The sequence below is a fragment of the Balaenoptera acutorostrata genome, unplaced genomic scaffold (assembly GCF_949987535.1).
Source record: "Balaenoptera acutorostrata unplaced genomic scaffold, mBalAcu1.1 scaffold_371, whole genome shotgun sequence".
Lineage (NCBI taxonomy): Eukaryota > Metazoa > Chordata > Mammalia > Artiodactyla > Balaenopteridae > Balaenoptera > Balaenoptera acutorostrata.
The window spans coordinates 221,204-244,616 of NW_026645621.1; the positions used below are offsets into that span (position 1 = coordinate 221,204).

The 23,413-nt window shown below is 39.6% G+C and overlaps 1 protein-coding gene across 1 annotated transcript in view; it reads right to left on the minus strand.

Annotated features, from left to right (window-relative positions):
• The window catches only part of LOC103007546 (ELKS/Rab6-interacting/CAST family member 1-like), a 231,571-nt gene extending 208,584 nt beyond the window's left edge, over positions 1-22,987 (minus strand). The window contains 1 exon segment of the mRNA XM_057539332.1: positions 22,403-22,987. Within this exon segment, the coding sequence (XP_057395315.1) occupies positions 22,403-22,652 (250 nt within the window). The 5' untranslated portion in view covers positions 22,653-22,987.
• Between the last annotated feature and the right edge of the window lie 426 nt (positions 22,988-23,413).

The following is a 23,413-nucleotide window of genomic DNA, read 5'->3' on the forward strand; positions in this document are numbered from 1 at the left end:
AATATTCCCCTGTGAGTACTAGTTAGTGCTATTGCTTGTTCACACATGCTTTTTTAATTTCAAGTATGATTAGTTATAGGCAAGTCACTGAATATTTAAATTTGGTACAGATAGGTTTTCAAACTACCTGTGAACAGAAGCCTGTAAATTAGAGGGAGTGTGGGAATATGAAATCTGAGCAGAGCTGTTTAAAATCTGGCTGTTCTACATTATGCTCCCTTCCTTACCTGTAACACCTGCTTTCTGCGGAACCAGAAGTCTGTGTCTCCTGTGGCTTAGGTTTTAGACCGGGGTGAGCGTTGTAACAGCCTCACCATAATGTCTGGCATGTTCCAGACTCCCCCGTGGTTGAGAATATGCATAAGTTGAGATGGAGCAGGGAACAGCAGAATCTTCAAAGCCGAGAGAGAAGTCCAGAGACCACAGGGAGACCTCAATGCCCATTACAGGCTTAAAGAAAATAAAAATAAAACTCTAGAATAGCATTGACTTGCTAAAACCCAAAATGAACATAAGTATTAAATTTTTACTAAACTGTAAATCAAACCTTAACAAAAACCTAAGTCATCAGTTTAAAAGGAAACCAAACTGTTGTAATTCTAAACCCAGAGGCAGTAGTGCGGTGTGAGATAAAATGCGTGAGACCAAAAATTGGCAAGTTCTGGATTCTTTTTCCTATTCTGTTTCTTCTGAAATGTACCACCGAGCATATCACTTAACCCTCCTAGACCCTGGATTTCCATTTTTTCATCTGTAAAACAAAGAATCTGGACTAGAAAATAACTAAACTTGCTTCCAGAAATAAACAGGCATTTCATTCCATTTGAACTCAAATCTGACTTGCACTTGAACAGTTCTAAAAAGAGAGAACACTTTGTGTCTTTTATAAATGTGTTATAAGTTTCCGAAGTTAAACTCTAGTTCCTTATGAGGGTAATATGCGTTTTTCTTTCAAAACAATTCCAGATGATAGGAATGAGGACAAAGACCTGAAGAAGTGAAAATATATATATATATATGAATCTATGTGTGGGTATATGTATCTCCAGTTCCAGAGTATATTCTCATTTTCTTCCAAAATCCTGCAAAGTTATAGAAAGTAGAGCATAAGGGCCAACAGAGCGGCTCCTGGCTTGAGGTATGTCTCCTTCACCACTCCTCTGAGTAAACCAAGGAGCCAGAACATGTCAGCAGCAAGAGAAAGCTTCCTGCAACATCATACGAGAAAAGGCCCATATCAGAGTCTAAAGCTAGGCTGCCAAGAATTGCACTTAAGTTGTCGGAACCACAAAGGACAAGGTATCTGCCGCTCCTCTCCTACTGTATTCCATGGTCTTATCATGAGGGACAAAACTACAGCCAGCCTGTACTCAGAGCTGTGGTCCTGCCCTGGCAGCTTGAAATCCTAGTCAGACAGGCCACATGATGCTAATGGAGAAGTCTAAAACATTTAGCAGCGTCAGAAATGAAAAACAGCTCAAGAAAACCCAATGAGGATCCAAGCACTGAGAATGACGTATTTCCTAATGACCAAATCCAAGTTTGGTCCACTGAGACATAGGCCGTCTCTTAGAGTGAAATACCTTAGACAACATTAATTAATACTGTGAGTGATGGTTGTTAAAAAGCAAGGCAGAAGAAATAGTCAAAGTTTAACCTCAAGGAACATGTGTAAACCATAGCTTTGAGAGGAGGTGGCAAACATATAGGTGACTTCCCTGTTCTGTTTATCTAGCAAACAGTCCTAATCAATAACATGAGTCTTTTCTATAGTACCTGGCTCTCAGTTCCACAGTCTTTCTCAACAGCCAGGCCTTACTAATCAACCTGAATTGGCATGAGAAAGAAAACCTATTTACCTCTTTTCCTATAGGAGAAAAGAGCCCTGTGTGTGGAGAACTGGGAAGCCTTGTTAGTCCTTTGGGCTTCACCATTAACCAGTTAGACAAGTCACTTTGTAATTCAAGGCCTCTCCACCCTTAAGAATAAAATTTCGAGTAGGGCTGGACTATCTCTAAGTTTCCTTTGTGTGTTCAAGCCTCATATATTTATAATCTTAAGCGATGGGGAGTATCTATGACGACTGAAAAAAGCATGACTATCCCATAACTCAAAGAAATCAAGTTACTCATTGAAGTTATCAATTATCGTTATTTTTTTTCCTCCTGAAGAGCTGCAGATACTAATTATAAGATTCTTTGTCCAACAGTGGTTATTTAAGCCAGGAAATATATTCTAATCCAACTCCTTCACAGATGAGGAATTAGATTTTCAGAAAGGTTAACTGATTTGCATGTCATGCCAGTAAATCTGAATACCCAGATTATGATTATCAACACCAAGGTTATTAGCACAATTATTAGTTTTTGTGGAGTTTACAGAGTGGTTTCCAAACTGCAAACCCAAATCTATTGACAAGCCAGTACCTCTCCTCCATCATGGTCTCGTTTGTGGTGATTTCTTTGTACCTGAAGACATTTAAGGTGCCTACGTTCTTTCGATTCCTTCTGATTCCTTTTGATTCCTTATTCATTGAGCACATTGTACTCATCCATTCATACCTGCAATTTGCCAGTTTCCCAATTTAGCATCTCTGAAATATTTACTAGTGGGGAGTATACTTCTTTACCGCATCATAACTATGCAAAGTAAGACCTTATCTAACACAAGCCCTGTGGAACCCAAAGGGCAACCATTTACTGCTACCTTTTTGTCTATTGTCTTTTACCTGCATGTAGTTGCCGTTTACGCTTCCTTGAGCGGAAATTAATTAACTCCCTAAAAATCATCATGATACGGCATAAAATGATCTTAATACGTCACTGTGTCTGTTGTCTAAGCTTGAATCCAATTTTCAAGTGCTTTATGTTGATTTGATAAGCAAGAAGAGGCATTTCAGGTTGTACATGAAATAAATGAACATAAATTCACCAAGTGACCATATTCCTGTGGGAGCAAAAGGAGGCATGGTATTTAGCATAAATGAGTGTAAGTGGTGAGTTAGATAAGTAGTCAGGAGACCCGAATTCCATCCTCAACTTTCACACTAAAGGTACAAACTTGCACAACTTTCCTCACTTCCTTGAGCCCCAACTAAAAGTGAGGGAGTTCAACTCGCTTTTCTAAGATTAGATTCATATCTATCATTTTATGACTACCATGGGCAGCCCTGAATACCCCCTCCTCTGCATGTATGGCAGCTCTTCTGGGCAGTTATCTAATACTTCACGTGGCAGCGTACACCAGCCCCTGTGCTGTGCTTCGCCAGGATGGCCCACTGCCAGACCGGCAGGCACAGCCTCCGGCCCTATGACGAATCCCAAGCATCCCAGGGCAGCAGTCAGTAGCAGCCTGCTTCAACAAAACCTAAGAAAACAAAACTTCTCATCTTCACCTTCAGTCTTTACTACACGGGACAAATTTAAGACCTTAATGGCTACTTTTTCCTCCAGTGTAAAGTGCCAGGCCAGCTGGCTCTAAAATACTTCATAAAGCATGCAAAAAGCCCCAATTCCATAGGCATGTATCACTGCACTAAGAAGGGACCTTGGAGAGTTTTAATATTAAAAACTGAGACCCACAGAATGGAGATGTTAGGACTAGAACCAAGCGTTCTTGATTCCAAACCGGTGTGCTCCCAAGGGGAATTTATCAAAGTACAGAGAGAATTCACAACTTCTTACTTCAGTGGATTTTAGTGGGTGTTTCTGTAACACATCATGCAATCTAGTGTTTTCTTAACATTCATGGTGAAAATTTTAGAAATCTCCACATCTTGATTGTTATAGCGAAGCAGTAATGAGACAAAGCATTTGTTCTCGAGCTAAAATCACATCTCCTTCACTTATATTTGGCCAAGTTAACTTCTTTGCACTTCTTTTCGCCGTCTGAAAAATGGCATTAAAAATGCTTTCAAATTATTTTTGAAAGTTAAAGACAGATAGCTAATGTAGCATTAGTAGGGCTGTGCCTTCACACATTCCTTAATGGAGTCAAAAGACATATGTTGTCTGACGGTCACAACAAATCTTACAAATTAAAGTATCTCTTCAATGTGGCCTGATATCCCAGTTGGCCCTTGGGCTAACATCCTAAGATGCACTAGTGATCTTGAGGACATTTCCTGCAAAGGTCCTGGACTGATACTGTTCTTTGTTTCCAGGACTCTTAGAACCAAGCTGCATGGAAATATGACTGGGAATTTGAGAAGATATTTTGTTTTTTAAACACAAGTTTAAATAAACTTAAGTAATGGAAATAAAAGAAAGTTCTTATCTTTTTTTTTAATCTCAAGATGGTACAGGAGAGGCTTCAAATGTACCACTTCCTGGTAATGTAGAAATAATTTCTGAGAACCTTAATCTCAACACAGCAATTTAAACCAACACACGTGTGCATTCATTATAAAAACAAATATCAGCTGCAAGATGTATTATTCAATGTAGGATCAGACAACTAGTCCTTAATACCTTACCTGTCTAGTAGAAATCACTACAATGCAACTTATTTTTACTGTGTATAATGTCACTCTAATTTACCTGGAAAGGATTAAATTGTGTTCAGCATTTTCTTTTTAAGAAGCATGAACTCGTTAAATTTAAAAGTTTTTTAGTTAAAATGTTTATAACATAGAATCCTAAAATAGTTTTCTCCTGATAGTCTGCCTTCCTCTATATGTACAAGCAGTCATATGTGATGATCTGACTGGACCTGTTTAGAAAGAAAAGGCAACTCTGCCCAAGAAGCCACTTTGCATGAACCTGAGATGTGGTGGAAGAAGGAAAATCACTGGACTGACTGAAGCAGACGAGTGATGATTAGGGATCAATGAAAAGAGAACAGTAAACTGAGGGCCATGAATCCTGGCACAGCAAACAGGAGTAAATGAAAGTTTTCAGGAAAATAGTTATGTGGGATGCATATGCAGTCAACTAACCTTTGACAATGGTGCCCAAAATACAAAATGGGGAAAGGATAGTCTATTCAATAACTGGTGTTAGGAAAATTGATACCCACATGTGAAAGAATACCATAGACAAAACTTAACTTGAAATGGATTAAGGACTTAAATGTAAGACCTGAAACCATAAAACTTCTAGAAGAAAACATAGGTGGTAAGCTATTTGACATAGGTCTTCGCCATATCTTTCTGGATTTGACACCAAAAGCACAGGCAATAAAAGCAAAAATAAACAAGTAGAACTACATCAAACTAAAAAGTTTCTGCACAGCAAAGGAAACAACCAACAAAATGAAAAGGCAACCTATAGAATGTGAGAAAACATTTGCAAACTACCTATCAGATGAGGGATTAATATCCAAAGCATGCAAAGAACTCATATGCCTCAATAGCAAAATTTTTTAAAAAATCCAATTAAACAGTGGGCAGAGGACCTGAATAGACAGTTCCCCAAAGAAGACATACAAATGACCAACGGATATATGAAAAGGTGCTCAACATCACTAATCATCAGGGAAATGCAAATCAAATCCACAATGAGATATGACCTCACTACCTATTATAATGTTTATTATGAAAAAAGACAAGAGATAACAAATCTTGGTGAGGATATGAATAAAGGGAACCCTTGTACACTGTTGGTGAGAATGTGAATTGGTGCAGTCACTATGGAAAACAGTATGGCGGTGACTCAAAAAGTTACAACATAGAACTACCGAATGATCCAGCAATCCCACTTCTGGATACATATCCAAAGGAAATGAAATCAGTATCCCAAAGAGATATCTGCATTCCCATGTTCATTGCAGCATTATTGACAATAGCCAAGAGAAGGAAACCTGTGTCCATCAATGAACGAAGAAAGAATATGTGGTATATATATTCAATGGAATATTATTTAGCTATAAAAAAAGAAGGAAATCTTGTCATTTGTGACAACATGAATGAACTCGGAGGGCATTATGTTAAATGGAAAAAGTCAGACTGAGAAAGACAAATGCTACGTGGTATCACTTACATGTGCAATCTTAAAAAAAAAAAAAAAAAAAAATTGAACTAATAGAAACAGAATAGAAGGGTCCTTGCCAGGGTCTGGGAGATGAGGGAAACAGGAAAACGTTGGTCAAACGTACAAACTTTCACTTTTAAGAAGAATATGAATAAGTTCTGAGGATCCAATGTACAACATGGTTACAGTAGTTAATAATACTGTCTTGTATACTTGAAATTTGCTGAAACAGACTTTAAGCATTCTCACCACCAAAAAAAACAAAAACAAACACAAAAACAAGGGTATGGGGGTAGAGGGGAACTATGTGAGGTGATGAAAATGTTAATTAACTTGATCAGGACCAGTATTTCCCAATGTCTAGGTGTATCAAATCAGTTTGTACACTTTAAATATATACAATTTTATTTGTCAATTATACCTCAAGAAAGCTGGGAAAATAAGAACTAATATTTAGTAAATGAAAAAAAGTTATGAGGTAGGTGTTTAGGAAATATTAATCAGGAAACACTGTACAGACAGGACTAGAGCAGACAGGTACTGCAAACAAGGAAGTAATCTCTCTCTTCTTCTATGGCAATAAACTAAGAGTACCCAAGCCTGACAGCAATTCATCAGCAATGTCCAAAAATTCAGTTTCCCAAGAGAAAGAACAAACGAATAGGAGAGAAGAGATGCTACGTATATCCTCAGCCCATAGCTTTATCTGTTTTCAGTCTACAAACCAGTTTCTTACAGTCCCCTGGGAATAGGAACATGAACCTGCAGGAGGATAATGGCTGCTTTAACATCTCTCTCTAAGCTCATCAACGATGTGCTAATAGTTCATACATTTAAGCCAGACACTCGTAACTCATTTTCAGTGGTGCAATTGTCTAATAAATTGTTGGAAACTTTAAAAAATCTTCAGTGTTCCATAGAAATGGAAGCCTTTTCACAATAATTGAAACCAGTAATGCAAAACAAATGTATTTCCTTGATAAATTTAGTTTTAAGTAAGCTTTAATTTATATGCTAAATTTTTAAATTTAGTTCAAGTTTTGGCAGAGACATGTTTATTTTAATTGTTGGCCTTCAAAACTCTAGCTTAGGAATAAGCATCTGCTTCTTTTCAATTTTCCGCATAAACTGGGTAAATTTCTTCAAGTTGCAAATGAGGGGTGAACATACACTGTATTGCTTCTGGAAAGGTTACAAACTTGCAACACTTTTTGTGACTCCTTTAGGAGAGATCTTACAGCATTACCCTTAAATCTTAACTAGGGTTCTTATATGTACTTATATTTAAGCTGTTTTCAAAGAACGTAATACATTAGCATCTAGACCTTGTGCCCAAATAGCCCTCTTTGGAGCACTTGTCGAATCTCTAATAAATTTTGAACTCCTCTCATTGCTTTATAGAGATTCACAAAACACATGGATCCTTTCTCTAAGATGAAAAACCTCCCAGAGGAAAAGCACAAACACAGCCTCAGCCCACCTATATTGGAGACCCTGTAAACAATCTGACAAATAATAACATACAGTGCGTATTTCTCCAGCTATAGCCTTTGGAGGAAATCAATAAAACTTTCAGAAAATTAAAGTTAGAGCTCTTGAAACACTGTAGGAGGTATATTCATCCTTTGCAAATAACTTAAGAAAACTGACTTCTGAGAGAATTCAATCCCTATTATAAAATACTCTTCCTTCACCAGTAATGGCAACACTGGTAAAGGCACTGCTAAGCATGGTTGCACCCATCTGAACCAAGCAGGCATAGAATCTAGGTAACAACGCCCACTGGCTATTAATATGATTGAAACTATCTGTGAATTGGGACTCAGTTGATATTAACATGTAAAACCCCTGAAAATCTACAAGAGCATTTTCTTCTGGGGTGTTTTATTTCGTCGGTTTCTTTTTCAGTCTACCTTTTAAGGTATTACCCAATCGCCATGTTATGTATGGTGTCTAGCCATGGTACTGATGTTCATGATTCCATGAAATGGCATCTTTGCTTTACAAAGTATCAGGGTTATAACAGAGAGAGTGGTGAAGGACTAAGAAACATACTTTAATAGAGCCAGTTAACTTGCTGGACACTAACATCCAGTCAGGAGCCTCAAGTAACATCTCTGCCCAAAAGTTTCAATTGCTAAATAGCAAGGGAATAATACCAAGGCCCAATCACAGAGTAGCAAATACCAGAGGCCTGGGAAAATCCCAAGAGAATAGCTTCAATGGCAGTGATTCTCAAATGTTCAAGGTACACAACAATCACCTGGTGAATGTGTAGAAACAGTTTCTGAGGCCGATCCTCTGAGATTTTAATTCAGCAGGTCAGGCGAGGTCCATGAATTTATAGTTCTAACACGGCTGGCGGAACCAGAGCTGCTGCTCTGAGGAACACACTTTGAGAACCACTGCCCCACCACTATTAAATCAGAGTCGGCAGTCTTCTAAAAGGCAAGGTGACTTGCATGTTCATTAAAGTTTGAGAATCACTGCTTTAGGAAATGAGGCAACAGGTTTGTTTGGTTTTTTCCTTCCTCCTGTGATATCAGGATAGGGAGATGGTGAAAAGAGATGTTTTCAAAAGAAAGCAAGTGCTTAAATCACACTCTTTGTCATGAAACAAACCTATCTGGCCACCTTGCTCACCTTCCTCAATGAAGCATCACTCACTCCTTCCTTTATCCACCTCTCCAACCTCACTGTACCTTGCCTAGGGCTCACGAGGAGACAGAGGTTCCATATGAACTTCAGATCTGCATGTTATAGATTTCCCGGGAAAATCTAGAATTCATATAATTGTTTTTCTAGTCCATAAAAATTACACTGGCATTAAACAAAGAATCAAGTTTGAATTACATACGTTTGGAAAACTTTTCATGTAAATAACTTCACAAGAAATTCACAGAAAAATATTTTTTTAGACTGATTGGCAACAGGGCCACGACAAGAGCAAGAAATGTCAACAGAAGGGCCTCCTGTGGTCACCCATGTCTCAGAGATGGAGGAAGGAAAGATGGCCTCTTGACTGATTTGCACTGTATGTAATTTTACATTACATGTAATTACGTGGACTAAACCAAGTGTAACACAGAAGACTAAACATGCTATCATTCCATGTGATGAGCCTCTACAAAGAGGAAAAAACAGAAGATGTGAAAAAAAACACTTTTTTTCTACTTTAATTTTGTACCTATATGAGATGATGAATGGTCACTAAACTTACTGTGATAATCATTTCATGATGTATGCAAGTCAAAGCACTACGCTATATACCTTAAACTTTTACAGTGCTGTATGTCAATTATATCTCAGTAAAACCGGAAGGAAAAAAAAAAAGTGGAAGATGTGAATATATCAAGCTTTGGCAATGGGAAAGGCCTAAGTCCACGTGACTAATCACACCTCCTTCTTGCTGATTCAGGCTATTGTAGATTCAGCAGCTCCAGCAGCGAAACAGCTTATCTGTTAATAAGCTACAGAAAGAAGAGCCCCAAGTCCCATCACGCACTGCAGAAATGTGAGTTGAACTGGCAAACATCTCCCAATCCACCACAACAACCCCTTGCCTCGCTTACCTGAAACTTTCACACATACCACATCTCCCCAATTATTTCCATAATCAGTGAGCCTATTGCCGATCTAAAACCTGACACATACATGAGTAGATTCCAGGTCTGTTAAGTACCAGGAGCAAAGGAGGACACAGAAAAACACCGCATTTAGTCTCATTTTCTCTGAGAAATTCAGTGCACTGCAAGACAGCACTGGACTGAGAACACGGAACCAAGGTTCTAACACCAGTTTTTCTACCAGATACCTTGAAGCAAGTCACTTGGCCTCTTTCATCTCATTTCTTTCGAAATTAGACTACATTATCATTCAGATACTTCCATATCTAGGAGTCTGTGATTATGCTGAGTATCCATGCTATTAGAAAGCCAAAGAAACAGCTACTCAGAAGCACATGGAAAATAACCATCTTGGATGAGACTTCAGAGCTGCAGTGGCACTAGCTCCACACAAGGCATCCTAATCCCAGGTCAGAACTCGGTACTGCAGGCTGCCCAGAAACTGGGGCATATAATAAGGTGATGGGGCATATTCATATGAGCATCCTTCCTAACTTATTCAACCAGAAGTCTTTCATGAATACCACCCAGATGCTGAACTTAGGATCGCCATCCTTAGGTATCAGGGATTAAAGTATGATCCAAAGAGTTCAAGTTGCCTCCAAAATGTCTGCAACTGCATGGAAGTTGAAGGCCTCACTCACCTCATTCCCACCACATCCTGCAAATCCTTTTCTTAGAAGGAAATCAGAAACTCCCTTTTTTGAAGACAGATGGGTAATTCATGTACAACCATCTATGAGACTGCCTGCATGGGGCCTCCTTGTTTGAAGACTACAGAGATTTTAAATTAAAAGAACCATCTATGTCAACTCTGCCTAGATGATGTGTTCAAAGGGAAGACTCAAAGCAGCAAACTAGAGGGAACTTTTCGTTTACTTATTTCTAAAAAGCCAAATAAAGCCTCTAGGAATGGTTATCTGTCATTTCCTTTCTCAGCACCCACTGTTCCTTCTTCTGGCTGCAGTCACAATTTTTATTTGCAAACCACGACTACCGCCCTCAGTGGACCCATGTCTTCTGTCCCAGGGTTCCTTTTCCTCTAAGAATTTTATGATCTGCATGAATCACTTTGCATAGATAACTAAAATTGATCATTAAAATCTGAAATTAAAAAAAAAAAAAAAGAGCATGCAACACCCCGTTCTTATTTTGCTTCAAGGATACTCCTACTGAGCTCATGGAGCTGAAAGCTGCAAAAACTTGAAGGATCCTCCTCTCAGGTTGAAAGACTAGGACATGAAGTACCCAAGTATGCCACACAGAGTTCAAGAAAAGGAATACAGCCAGATCTTCCATCTAAGTATCAGGAAGAAATCGGAGGTAGGGAAAAGAATTGGGGTAGCTCAGCAGTAGCCTTTTTCTTAACGTCAGAACCCTGATTTTTATTCCGAAACAAGACTATAAAACAACATTTCCCAGACATTCTCGCATGGAGGTGTAATCATGTGACTGTGTCTGGGCCAATGACCTGCAAGAACAAGTGTTATGCTGGCTTCCAAAAGGCTCTGGCAAAAGTCCAACTTAATGAAATGAAAATGTCTGATTAGACCTTGACTTGTCCTGACAACTCTGGTCACAGGGAAAGCAGTCTTATTGACTCATCATGTCATTTCGCTCAACTATTAATGCAAGGAGTATCATGAGGAAGAAAGAACTGCTTGCAAATGGACAAAATAAGCAACAAATACCCCTGTCAACAGTATTAAATTATTTATCAATCACACACTACAGGTTATATCACAGTAGTTACAAGGATGGAGGCCACTGGGTCCTCACCAACAAAAAGACTGGTTCTTCCACTTTTAGGACAGTTATGTAGAGCAGGGGTCCCCAACCCCCCAGGAACCTGGCCGCACAGCAAGAGGTGAGTGGCGGGGAGCGAGCGAAGCTTCATCTGCCGCTTCCCATCACTCACATTACCACCTGAACCATACCCCCAACCCCCCGTCCGTGGAAAAACTGTCTTCCACGAAACTGGTCCCTGGTGCCAAAAAGGTTAGGGACCGCTGATCTAGAGGACTACAGCGCACTCAGCGTTTATCAGGAGTCTGTGCTTTCATAGAATCTACTCTTCAGTAAGTCTACGAATCTTTTATCCTTGGCCCTAAACGCCAAAATCAGGGTTGTACTTTATTATAATCAAGGTGTTCAGGAATTTCTGGTGAAAATGAAAGTTTATACTCATATTAAAAGTGAATAAATGTTTCTGAATCTACCTTTCATCTTTGGTTAATATGTTTCTTACTAAACAAGCCAAATTCATAAAGGAAAAGACAGGTTACCTCATAACACTTTCTTTTCAACTAAAGCAGTAAAGACCCACACTAACACCGCATTTTTTTACTTCCAAATTCTATACATCAGGCTTCTCACAGAAACTTTCACTTCAGCCAGTGGAATACCTTGCAGGAGGCAAGCACTCAAGAAATATTTGTTACGGTGACTTGAACATAGTAACACATTAGGTGAACATTATAGGAAGTTAGCCTAAGGGCTCTTCACTGAGAAGAAAACAGCTTTTTACCATGTTCTTTATTGCCAAGTGAAAGGATATACATATATAGCCTTGTTCGCTCCAAATGTACCCTCTCCACATCACTGACATCCTGTAAATGGCCATAAATCACAACTGGTCCCTGTCATGAGAAAAACTGTGTGTCAACTTGAGTGTGTCTGCCTTAAAAGACAGGTGCAAGGGTAAAATCAAACATATTTAAGTGCTTGGGAAAGAAACACTGCTCTACAGAAGCAAGGGACTATTAGGAATTATAATTAGGAATTATATATGGAATTATAGCAGGAATATTCCTATATATAGGAATTATAAACATATACACCTTTTATAGCAATAGACTCCAGACAGGAAATCAGGATGAGACTGGTCTATCCTGGCATTCATTTCATAGAGTTTAGTTTTGTCTGATGAATATTTAAACCCAAAGCACTGCAGTGGTAGTGCCAATATATGTCATATTTTCAGTTGCATCTCCTTTCTGGACTAGGAGCGCCCCTAACTACTCATAAGCCTTAAAATCCTAATTATTGGGTAGACCAGCGGCAGACTGGAGTGACACGAAATTAAGGTTGACTTTTAAGAAAATAGGCACATGTCTTGTACTGCTCTATTAGATACACTTTGGCATTTTGCAGAGCCCAAATGAATTACAGAAGAGACACAGGTACTGTTAATACATCACATGCCTTCTAAAAATCCTGGAAGACGTGGGGAGTCCCACATCATTTCTTTGGGACTAGAGACGTTGCCAAGGACTAAAATTGATGATGCATAGAAGGAGAACCCTCCAAAACTAACTCCTCTGCTTTGCTGACCCAAAGGAAGCCAAAGGAAAGAGACTCTCTCACTCCAAGTAACTCCCTAAACTAACAATGTTTAGAAAAAACAAGTATTTTCAAGATGGTTCAGAGTTGGAGGATAGCAGGCAGAGAGTAGAAACTGACTTGGATTTGATTATGGGGTCACGAGAAAGGATCAGAAATGTTCATTTTTAGTTGTTATTACTGAAGTTTTTATAAAATCCCAAGACATTCACTAGAACTTTACTAATTAAGACACGTAACCCACACACGACTAGACTACAAATACTTATAATACATGTTTTTGGTTTTTGGTTTTTGAGAAAGAAATCTCAACTACCAAAGGTTCACCAGCTGCAGGACTTCAAAGGCAGTAATAGGAGCAATGGTCTCCAATGACTCAATTTGGAAAGAAAAATCTCTCACACAACCCACCCATTAGACAAGATGACATATACATCTACTTCAGGACACCTTACGTTTTGGATGAATAGCCTTGAATTTACTTCACAGCCAATAGCTTGCCAGAGAAAACTTCGAGTTGGATCCTATTACTTAATACACTAAATCCACAGCTCAAAGTCCATCTCACTGGATAACTGAATAGAACTAGCGATGGGAATTAAAACTGAGGATGCCAGCAGCCCTGATTTCACTGTTATTATTTGTACTGTGTGAAATGATTTTCATATTGGCAAGTATGGGATCTCTGAAACTGTGCACTCTTCCTATCTACCATGGTACATAACGATTATTTGCCCATGCACGCTCTGAGGGGCAATGTGGTACAATGAAAGGAGCCCTGAGCTTGAGTCAAAACCAGTTCTAGTGCCAGCTCTGCCACTATCTGGCTGAAGACCTTGGACCACACTTTAGGTCCAAGTTTACTCATTAATTTATTTAATAACCATGATTTGATCACAGACCTAAAAGAACACAACATTGCTCAGCTGTAAAAGGGGGGAAACTAGACCTAGTTTATAGAACTGGTGTTAGATTTAAATGAGATAATGGGTGTACTTTGCATCCAAGACACATTGGTGCTAGTCTTCTTCTACCACAACTATCAGGCACTGTGTTCAGTCTAAAACACCACTGCAGGGAGCACACTGGAAGCCCTCATCACGTTTGTCATCACTGGGTAAAGCCTCTTGCCTCTTAGTCAGTAAAATCCATGAAGGCCAGGATTTTCTTCTTTCTAATACACAGACACATCCTCTGAACCTGCATGTGCCTCAGCACATAGTAAGCACTTAATAAATAATTGTTGAATGAATAAATTCTCTTTTATTCCTTAAAATAACTCTGGATCAACTAATATTTTTACCATCTTACAGTGAGGAGGCTGAATAATGAGATAAACTGTCTATAAAATCAGGTGATAAGTCCCTTCCAATTCCACAATGCTATCTATAGTTTTTATATTTTCCAATAGTTCATCATTATATCATTCTTCCTAAATAATTGCTACTTACTCACATTTATTGGTTATTGCTTAAATAATAGCAAGAGTCTCCAACTATAAAATCTACTCCTATCTTTAAGGAAAATAAAATATTTGAACTATAAAGAAAATCATTTGTTTCTAAGAAAACTTTATTCTCACATCTACACACAAACTATCTAATGAGGTTATTCTTAAGAAACTCTTCCAAGTAATTTTCCCAACCTGAACTTCCATATCCTTTTCGCCAAATAAGAAGCGAAATAAACAATCAGTCAAGAGTGATATTAAAAACATGGGGGCATGGGGCTTCCCTGGTGCCGCAGTGGTTGAGAGTCTGCCTGCCGGTGCAGGGGACACGGGTTCGAGCCCTGGTCTGGGAGGATCCCACGTGCCGCGGAGCGACTAGGCCCGCCTGTGAGCCACAGTTGCTGAGCCTGCGCGTCTGGAGCCTGTGCTCCGCAACGGGAGAGGCCGCGTAGTGAGAGGCCCGCGCACTGCGATGAGGAGTGGCCCCCACTTGCCGCAACTAGAGAAAGCCCTCGCACAGTAAACGAAAACCCAACACAGCCATAAATAAATAAATAAATAATTCCCATTGGAAAAAAAAATTGTTTAAAAAAAAATAATAAATAAATAAAAAATAAAAACATGGGGGCAATCCTGTCCCTAAAACATTTCTTCACCAAAATTTGGATTCTTTCACTGTAAGAGCAGCAAGATCATCTTTTTTACTATCTTTCAGAAGATAACTGTAGCTTCCCTAGTCTGGGGCCCTAAATGAGAAAGACCTCGGTTAGATGCAGCCAATGTCACAGGGTCTCGTGGCTCTGAATCAGTATTTCCACACACTCCCAATCATAAATGCCCCAGAGACCTCCTATCCCCAAAACGGACACTGCTGTATCTCAAGTTCAGGTTTACAGAATGATGGCCTCCTCCAAGGCCTTCCTTAGAAAACGTATTCCCAAATTTGCCATCTCACCTCACGCTTCCTTCTCCAAAAGCAGCCTACTCTTTACCACTTATAAGTCTTCTCCTCTAGAGGGCTGAATGTATATTGGGGCACTCAGCAGATATTACACTCTACTCCATCAAAAGGATCTCATAAATTTGTTTTCATTTAGTAATTAACATTCCTCTAGACTCGCAGAAGTGCTGAGGGCAAAGTCATAACGCTTTTAATGGCAAAATCAAAATGGAAGCCCAGGTCAGACTTCACATCTAATGCTGTTGCTGGCAGACCCAGTGATTTTGAGACCGAGCAAGATGATTTTATCGTTAAGGCATCACCACTGCTGTGCAGGGAATTTCTCTTTCATTACACCTCAGCTCCGTCCCACCTCAAAACGCTGGGTAGAGTTCTAACGTGCTCTGAAACCACAGCAACTTATGACAGAGCAGCCATCATGATGACCTGTAAGTCATCAAGATACATATCAACCACTGGCTATGTTATTAATACCTGAAGTATCAAATTTGCTAAGGAAGCAAAAAGGAGCTTCATTCTTCCTCAAGGGGAATCAGAAACCAGTATGTTCAAGAGAGGATTTCCATAGGAAAACCGCCCCTGCCTCAGACAGCACCTACCATCAACATGTTTATGGGCAAACACAGTATCAGAAAAACATGCTGTGAGTCTTAGAAACAGCATATGCCTCATTTCATAGGGGCTGCTATGGTGCTAGGCATTGTTTTTTGTTTTTGGGGTTTTTTTTTTTTACTGCATTTCAGAGAAATAACCGTAAAATGAAGGTCTATAACCAGCAGATAACACAATAAACAACAGCATCAACTTCTGCACCCTTTTTGTGAATGGTTTCCCTATGCTTTAATTGAAAAGGTAAGTTTTAATATGCTTTGTGTTTTCTCTCAAAATAGTTTGGGACCAATTCTATTCTAAGACTTCTGTATTTACCATCTCCATCCAAGGTCCAAAGATTACAGAATTTACAAATGAAGGACACCCCCCTACACACACACACACACACACACACACACACACGTCAGTAATAGAGGAGCTATGACAACAAAATTCCTGAATGACAGAAAGAAACACAGAGGACAGTGGCTTGAAACAGCAATGGTGGTCACCACAAGCTTTGTCCTAGAGTTCAGCTCAGGTCTTTCTGAAAGCCTGGACCAAAAATTCACAAAAACAAGAAGCAGTAACACAGTTCACATAACTTTCCTGAGCTTAAATATATAATAGAGCTGGGTAACTGTCCAACCTAGGTTGTATCTTCAGGGAATCTCAAACTCTCATAAAAAACCAAGGTTTCTGGCTCAAGAAAAGGCTTAAAGTTAGAGATGAGCATTGTTAAATCACTGGTTCCTATTCACATTTCAACCCTTGAAATAACGTTTCACTACTTGTCTCAGTCACCAGCGACTCTAGTCTGTCTTGAGAAAGCTCACACGCCTCCCTGGACTCAGCCATCTCCTTCTCACCGACAGGTCAGGTCCAATGCAACCAAAGCTTAATTCACTTTAAAAGATATGTGAACTATTATTCAAGGACAGTAGCTGTCTGTTCACAGAAGCTTCATCCACATCAAGGCAGCTGAGTTTGTGAGCTTGATTTTTGTATTCTTCTTTCATTCTGTCAAAATTCAAGCTTACAGATATTTCCACTTTCAGTCTATTCTTTAATAAATGTCCCGCTCAGTGGAAGACAGGACTCAGAGTTTCAATGACATAACTGTATATTTTCCCAAGAAAATTGTTTATGTACCTTTCCATAAATGTTTTAACTTTTTCACCTAGAATATAAAATCCTTGAAGAAAATGTCTGTCTTCTATAGTTTAGCAAGATACATGCTCAACACAATTTCCAAATCACCTTTAGTACCAATTTTAACCATGAAGAACACTGAAAATTCTACTGTAAATTATCAAATATATGGAAGCAAATATATAAATGAAATTCTTCTGTCATTTAGTACCAAGAAGAGAGATACAAATATAGGATAATTTCTCAAATGAGTTTCAACTACTTAATGTGCTACTTTAAAGCATATTCACAAACAATAGAAATAATCAATCTGAAGAACTGGATTCATCTCTATACACAAGGGACATTTTTATACAGTTGCTCGAAGAATTAGCCACACAAGCACAATAGGTACCATAAAGATTAAAAGAAAGTAACTGCATTAAAAATACTTCAGTTTATTAAAAGGAACGGTTCCTATTTTATATGTATACACATCTATTTTTATAGAAAAGAACACATCTATTTTTATTCTAATTTCCATGACTCACTCCCCACCCATTCACCGAGGAGATAGATAACAGTTGATCCTATTTTTCACCTTTTAATTTATTCTACCTGGAGAAATAAAATTCATCACTGTCCCATGTTATTTTCCCTCCCCTTTGGACATTTATCCACTAAATAAACATCTACTACCCACTGCTGTTAAGCAGTGTGCTGGGTCCTGGGGCTCCATCCCAGTCTCCTCCGCTGGTTTCCCCTATTTGCCCCAATTTCTAAGCGCTGAAGTGTCCCAGGACTCAGCCCTGTCTCATCCTCAAGTCAGTCTACACATGCTCACTTGGTGGTCTCAGCTAGTCTCCTGGTCTAACTAGCATCTATCCTATGCTGACCACCCCCATGTTTATGTATACTGCAGACCTCTTTCCTGGGCTCCAGTTTCACATATGGACTCACCAACTCATCCTCTGCCAATAGATGTTTTACAGATCTCGAACGTTTAACAGGCCCAACTAACTCCAGATCTTCTCCACCAAACCTCCTTTCAAAGGATGAAGTTGATGACAACTTCGTCCTTCTAGTTAGTTAGGCTGAAATCCTTGAAATCATCCTGACACCTCTTTCTGTCATACCCCACATCCAAGCTATCAACAAACCTCTCTTGGAAGGCTGGCCAAGGAGACACTTTGACGTAAGCTTCTGCCCAATCCTGACGCCTCTGCCTCCCTCCCACTATGTTGTTCCCAAGGGCACATGCTTACAAGTATTCTACACACTAAACCCTGTCTGAGTCTACTTCCCAAATGATCCAAATGCTTCAAGTCTTCACTACAAACATCCATTACAATATTGTGCATACAACAGCTTATCCCTACTAGAAATAAAACAAAGGATGATTTTAGCTGATCTATGTGTAGAATCGTATAGTTATAGATTCAGAGATTAAGGATATTTCTTGTCTTCTTTACAAGGACACTGAATGCCTCATGCTGCCTTACTACTCTTTTTGTTTATCCTTCATGCAGCAATGAAAGGCTTTAAATAAATCTTATCCATTCAAGTCCAACTGGTATTTTTTCTTTCTCTTCCCTGAGGAGCATCTTTTTTCTATACTACCACTTCTCTATTACTTCAGTTATTCACTGCCTTTAGTTGTTTATCTTATTTTTTTCAGAAATATTCCTTCATAACAAGGAGGTGCTAAAAACCTCATTTCACAAGTAGGTATGAAAAAGAAATATCTTGAACACCTTTCCTAAAAAGAAATCTAAAGGTAGGTAATTTAGTACATAAGCCTTTAGGAAAGCATTAGAAGAAAGTAAGACAAAGTCAAATATCAACAATTTACTGAACATAAATTCTCATTACACAAAAAAGTATCTCTCCTTATAACTTCAAAATATTAATAGGGCAACACAGCAAAATATCAAGTGTCAGATGCAGCTAGACTACAAAATGTTATGTTTTTATTTTAGAAGTATGTTTTTTATTATTGCTGAAACGAGAATTTTAGAAAAAAAACTACCATCAGTTTCTTAACATGTAATTTATTTGTAAAAGTCAACCAAAACAATCTGAATTCAATCATCAGCTCAGGAAGCAGATTCCATGACATTTTTTTCCCCCTAAATGCTAAACGACACAGGCAGCGATAAAATATGCAGAGAAAGAACCATGTCACAGAAGATGTGACAATTTTGATAAATGACGATAAACTGTGATGTAGAACAGCCGTTTGTAAGCTGCTGTTTTCAAAAACATGTATTTTAATGATGATTTTTGCCAAATATCATTTTAGAGAGATATTCTGTAATAAAACCATTGACAAACAAAATTGGTACCTTATTATAAATTAGAACAGAAATGTATTTAAGTTTTTCAGCAAACTTGTAATTTTGCTTTGAATGAGAATGCATTTTAGATCCAGTCAGTTCCTTACAATGTTAAACACAGTCATCATCTGACCCAGAAATCCCACTCCGAGCTATAAAACAGAAATTAAAACATACTTTCACACAGACCCTTGTACATGAATGTTCATACATGCAACATTATTCATAAAAGACAAGAAGTGCAAACAACCCAAATGTCCATCAAGTGACATATCATATCAATAGAACAGAATATTATTCAGCAATAAGAAGGAATAAAGTACTGATACATGCTACAATACGGATGAACCTTGAAAATATTATATTAAGGAAGCCAGTCACAAGAGGCTACATATCATCATGTTTATATGAAATATAAATTCTATTTATATGAAATGCCCAGAATAGGCAAATCCCTAGAAATAAGATGTAGATAAGTGGTTGCCTAGGGTTGAGAGTGTAGAGGGAATGGAGAATAATTGCTAATGGATATAGGGTTGCTTTCTGGGGTAATGAAATGTTCTAGAATTGTGCACCGTGATGGCTGCACAACTCTCTGGCTATACACAACCTCTGAATTGTACACTTCAAGTGGGTGAACTGTATGTGAACTACATCGCAAAAAAGCTATTTAAAATGCCAGTTAAAAAGGCCAGTCATGGGCTTTCCTGGTGGCGCAGTGCTATAGAATCCACTTGCCAATGCAGGGGACACGGGTTCGAGCCCTGGTCCAGGAAGATCTCACGTGCTGCGGAGCAACTAAGCCCACGAGCCACAACTACTGAGCCCAAGTGCCACAACTACTGAAGCCCGCGCGCCTAGAGCCCACGCACCGCAAGGAAGAGTAGTCCCCGCTCGACGCAACTAGAGAAAGCCCACACACAGCAACAAAGACCCAACGCAGCCAAAAATAAATAAATAAATCAATTTACTTTTTAACAAAAGGGCCGGTCATGTTGTAGCTGTTTATAACTTGTATAGACTTTTCAAAGTCTAAATCCCTAATTATTAAAATATGTTTCTTACTGTCCACAAACCTCATTTCCTTACATAAAACCATCTGCCTATTCCACTATAAATACTACACGTAGTGAAAGAAAGTGCTTCTAAAATTAAATCATGTTTTCAAAACAGATTTCTCCTTAATATATTTAATTTTAATGATTCGCATGTGAATTATCCACACTTTCCATTAACTATGGTTAAATTTTCAATCTCAGATAAGTATCCCCCAATACAAAAGCACATTAACAGGCCATTCCTCTCCCAACACAAGCTGTGTGGACTAAATTTTTAACGTATTAGCTTGAATTTTAAAAAGCAAAATTAAGGAGGCAGATCTGTAAGAAAAGCAAGCACATGAAGTCTCAGAAGTTTAGAATGGAAAATATTTTCAAGATTGATCCTCTTCAGGACTACCGAAACTTTAATACCTAAGAACTAACCCCAGGAATTTTGTGATATTCTCATATCACCTTACTTTTTAAATTTTTATTGGAGTATAGTTGATTTACAATGCTGTGTTACTTTCTGCTATACATACCTTACTATTTTGCCTTAGTATTTATATTTACATTAAGTTGATTCCTTTCCTTTCTTTTCTTTTTAACTTAGCAATGTATGACACAACATCAGTGAACTTATGGGTTTGGTAAGCTATCTGTACTAGTCGAACAAACATTACAATAAATAAAATTTTAAATGGTGATGTGTCTATCACTTAAAAACATCTTGCACATGATCAGTACTACATCTACCACACTATGGGAAACACTGATCTAGTTTTATCTTTTATTTTTATGGGTGAGAAAGTTGAACTTCCTGGTGACTCTCAAAAGTCTGTGCACATCAGAACCTCCTGGAGGGTTTGTGTTAAAATAGAGAGTGCTGGGCTCTTCCCCAAGAGCGTAGGTCTGGGGGAAGGTCTGAGAATTTACGTTTCTAACAAATATCTAAGTGGTACTAATGCTGCTGGCCCAGGGACCGCCCTTCAAAAACCACTGACCAAAACCTACTAACCCCAAATTAGTCAGACCAGAATTTAAACTAGAACCCAATCTTCTCTTAGATGCTCTTATAATTATATGCTCTAGCACACATGTTTAATGTTGCTGAATTTTATTCACCTTTCACTTAATTTTACTCTTTTCAATAAAGGTGATTATTAAATGCTAAAGATCAGGTTTATACATTTTTAAGACTTCAGAGTTGTTATAAAATAGTGATTAATAAAAATTTAAGGAAAAGAACATTACAATCACCTTTGAGGACCCTGAATCCCTTTTCTTGGTCACATACCCTCCGTTAGTCCTTTGAGATAAACATTATCTTCAAGTTTGTGTCTTATCATTCACTTGCTTTTCTTGTTAATTTTCTCATAGCTGTATCTCTAAATAACATATTGTTTAGGTTGTATGTTCTGAGCTTTATACTATATCTTTTTATGCTATTTGCTTTTTTATTCAATATGATGTTTTTGAGATGTAGCCCTCGGTTTTTATCAGTAATTCATTGCTTTCATGGCGGGACATTATTTCATCTACAAGAAAACAGCACTAAAATTGTTGACTTTTTTTTTCATTTTGAAAAAATCAGAGGTAAAAAAGAAGTTGCAAAAATAGTACAGAGAAGTCCTATGTATGCTTCATCCAGTTTCCTCCAATGGTTACATCTTACCTAACTATATTACAGTATCAAAACCAGCAAACTGGTTTTGGGACAATGCTTGTGTATAGTTTCATGCCATTTTATTATATATGCAACTCTCAATTTTTAAGTTCTTTTTTTTTTTTTTTTTCTCGCGGGCCGCACAGGCCGCGAGACCAAGGGCCGCGGGGACCGGGCCGGCGCGCCGCCCCCGCCCCGCCTCAGGCCGCCCGCGCTTGGGCCACCGCCCGGCGACGCGAGGCCAGTCCCACCCCGCCCCCACCCCCGCCTCCGGCCCGGGGGTCGCTCACCTTCCGCGTTGCCCCAGACCACCATGCCCGGGCACAGCCGCCTCCTCCGGCCTCGCTGGCCCCGCCGCCGCCGCCACACGGTGCCCTCGCCTGGGGCGGGGAGAAGGGCCGGGAAAAGAATCGCACCGCCGCGCCGCGGTCCACGCTCGCCCCACGCTCCCAGCGGCCAACCTGAGCGCGCCCAATGGCTGCTCTGTCCCGCCCCCTCCGACGGGCGCGCGCGCCGCGGCTCCGCCCCGCCCCTCCCCATGCGGCGGCCGGCGCGCTCCCAGGCTCCTCCCCGCCCTTCCCGACCCGCGGCGGTTCCGGCCCCGGCTCGCACTCCGCCCCGCGCTGCGCAAGCGCCCGCCTCGCGCCTAGCCTCGGGCGACCCTGAACCACCTGCGCGGCGCCCCTCCCAGGCCCGCCCGCGGAGGTCAGCCCCTCCGCTGCACGTGACCGTCTTGCTCGTGGGGGCGGAGAGGAGCGCGGCGCCTGCCCGCCTTCCGCATCCCGAGACCTGCGCGCCTCCCGCTGGGGTTGATGCGCTGTTCTCCTCTCTGCGAGTCCCCGCCCCGCGCTGCACTCCCCAGTCCGGGAGGACACTAGTTCAGGGACTGACCATGCTTAATCAAGATCATTCTATTGATATTAATGAATATCTGAGTTACTTCCTTTATTCCCCCCCCCCCCGCCAATTAAAGACAATGCTCCTACCTATTAGAAAAATGAAAATCCAAACACTGACAGCCCCAAATACTTGCAAGAATGTGAAGTAATAGGAATGCTCATTCATTGCTGGTGGGAATGCAAAATAGTACAGCCATTCTGGAAGAGAGTTTGGCAGTGTCTTACAAAACTAAACATACTCTTACTATACGATCCAGCAATCGGACTCCTTGGTATTTACACAAAGGAGTTGAAAAATTGTGTCCACATAAAAAACCTGGACACAGATGTTTCATAGCAGCTTTATTCATAATTGCCAAAACTTGGAAGCCACCAAGATGCCCTTCGGTAGATGAATGGGTA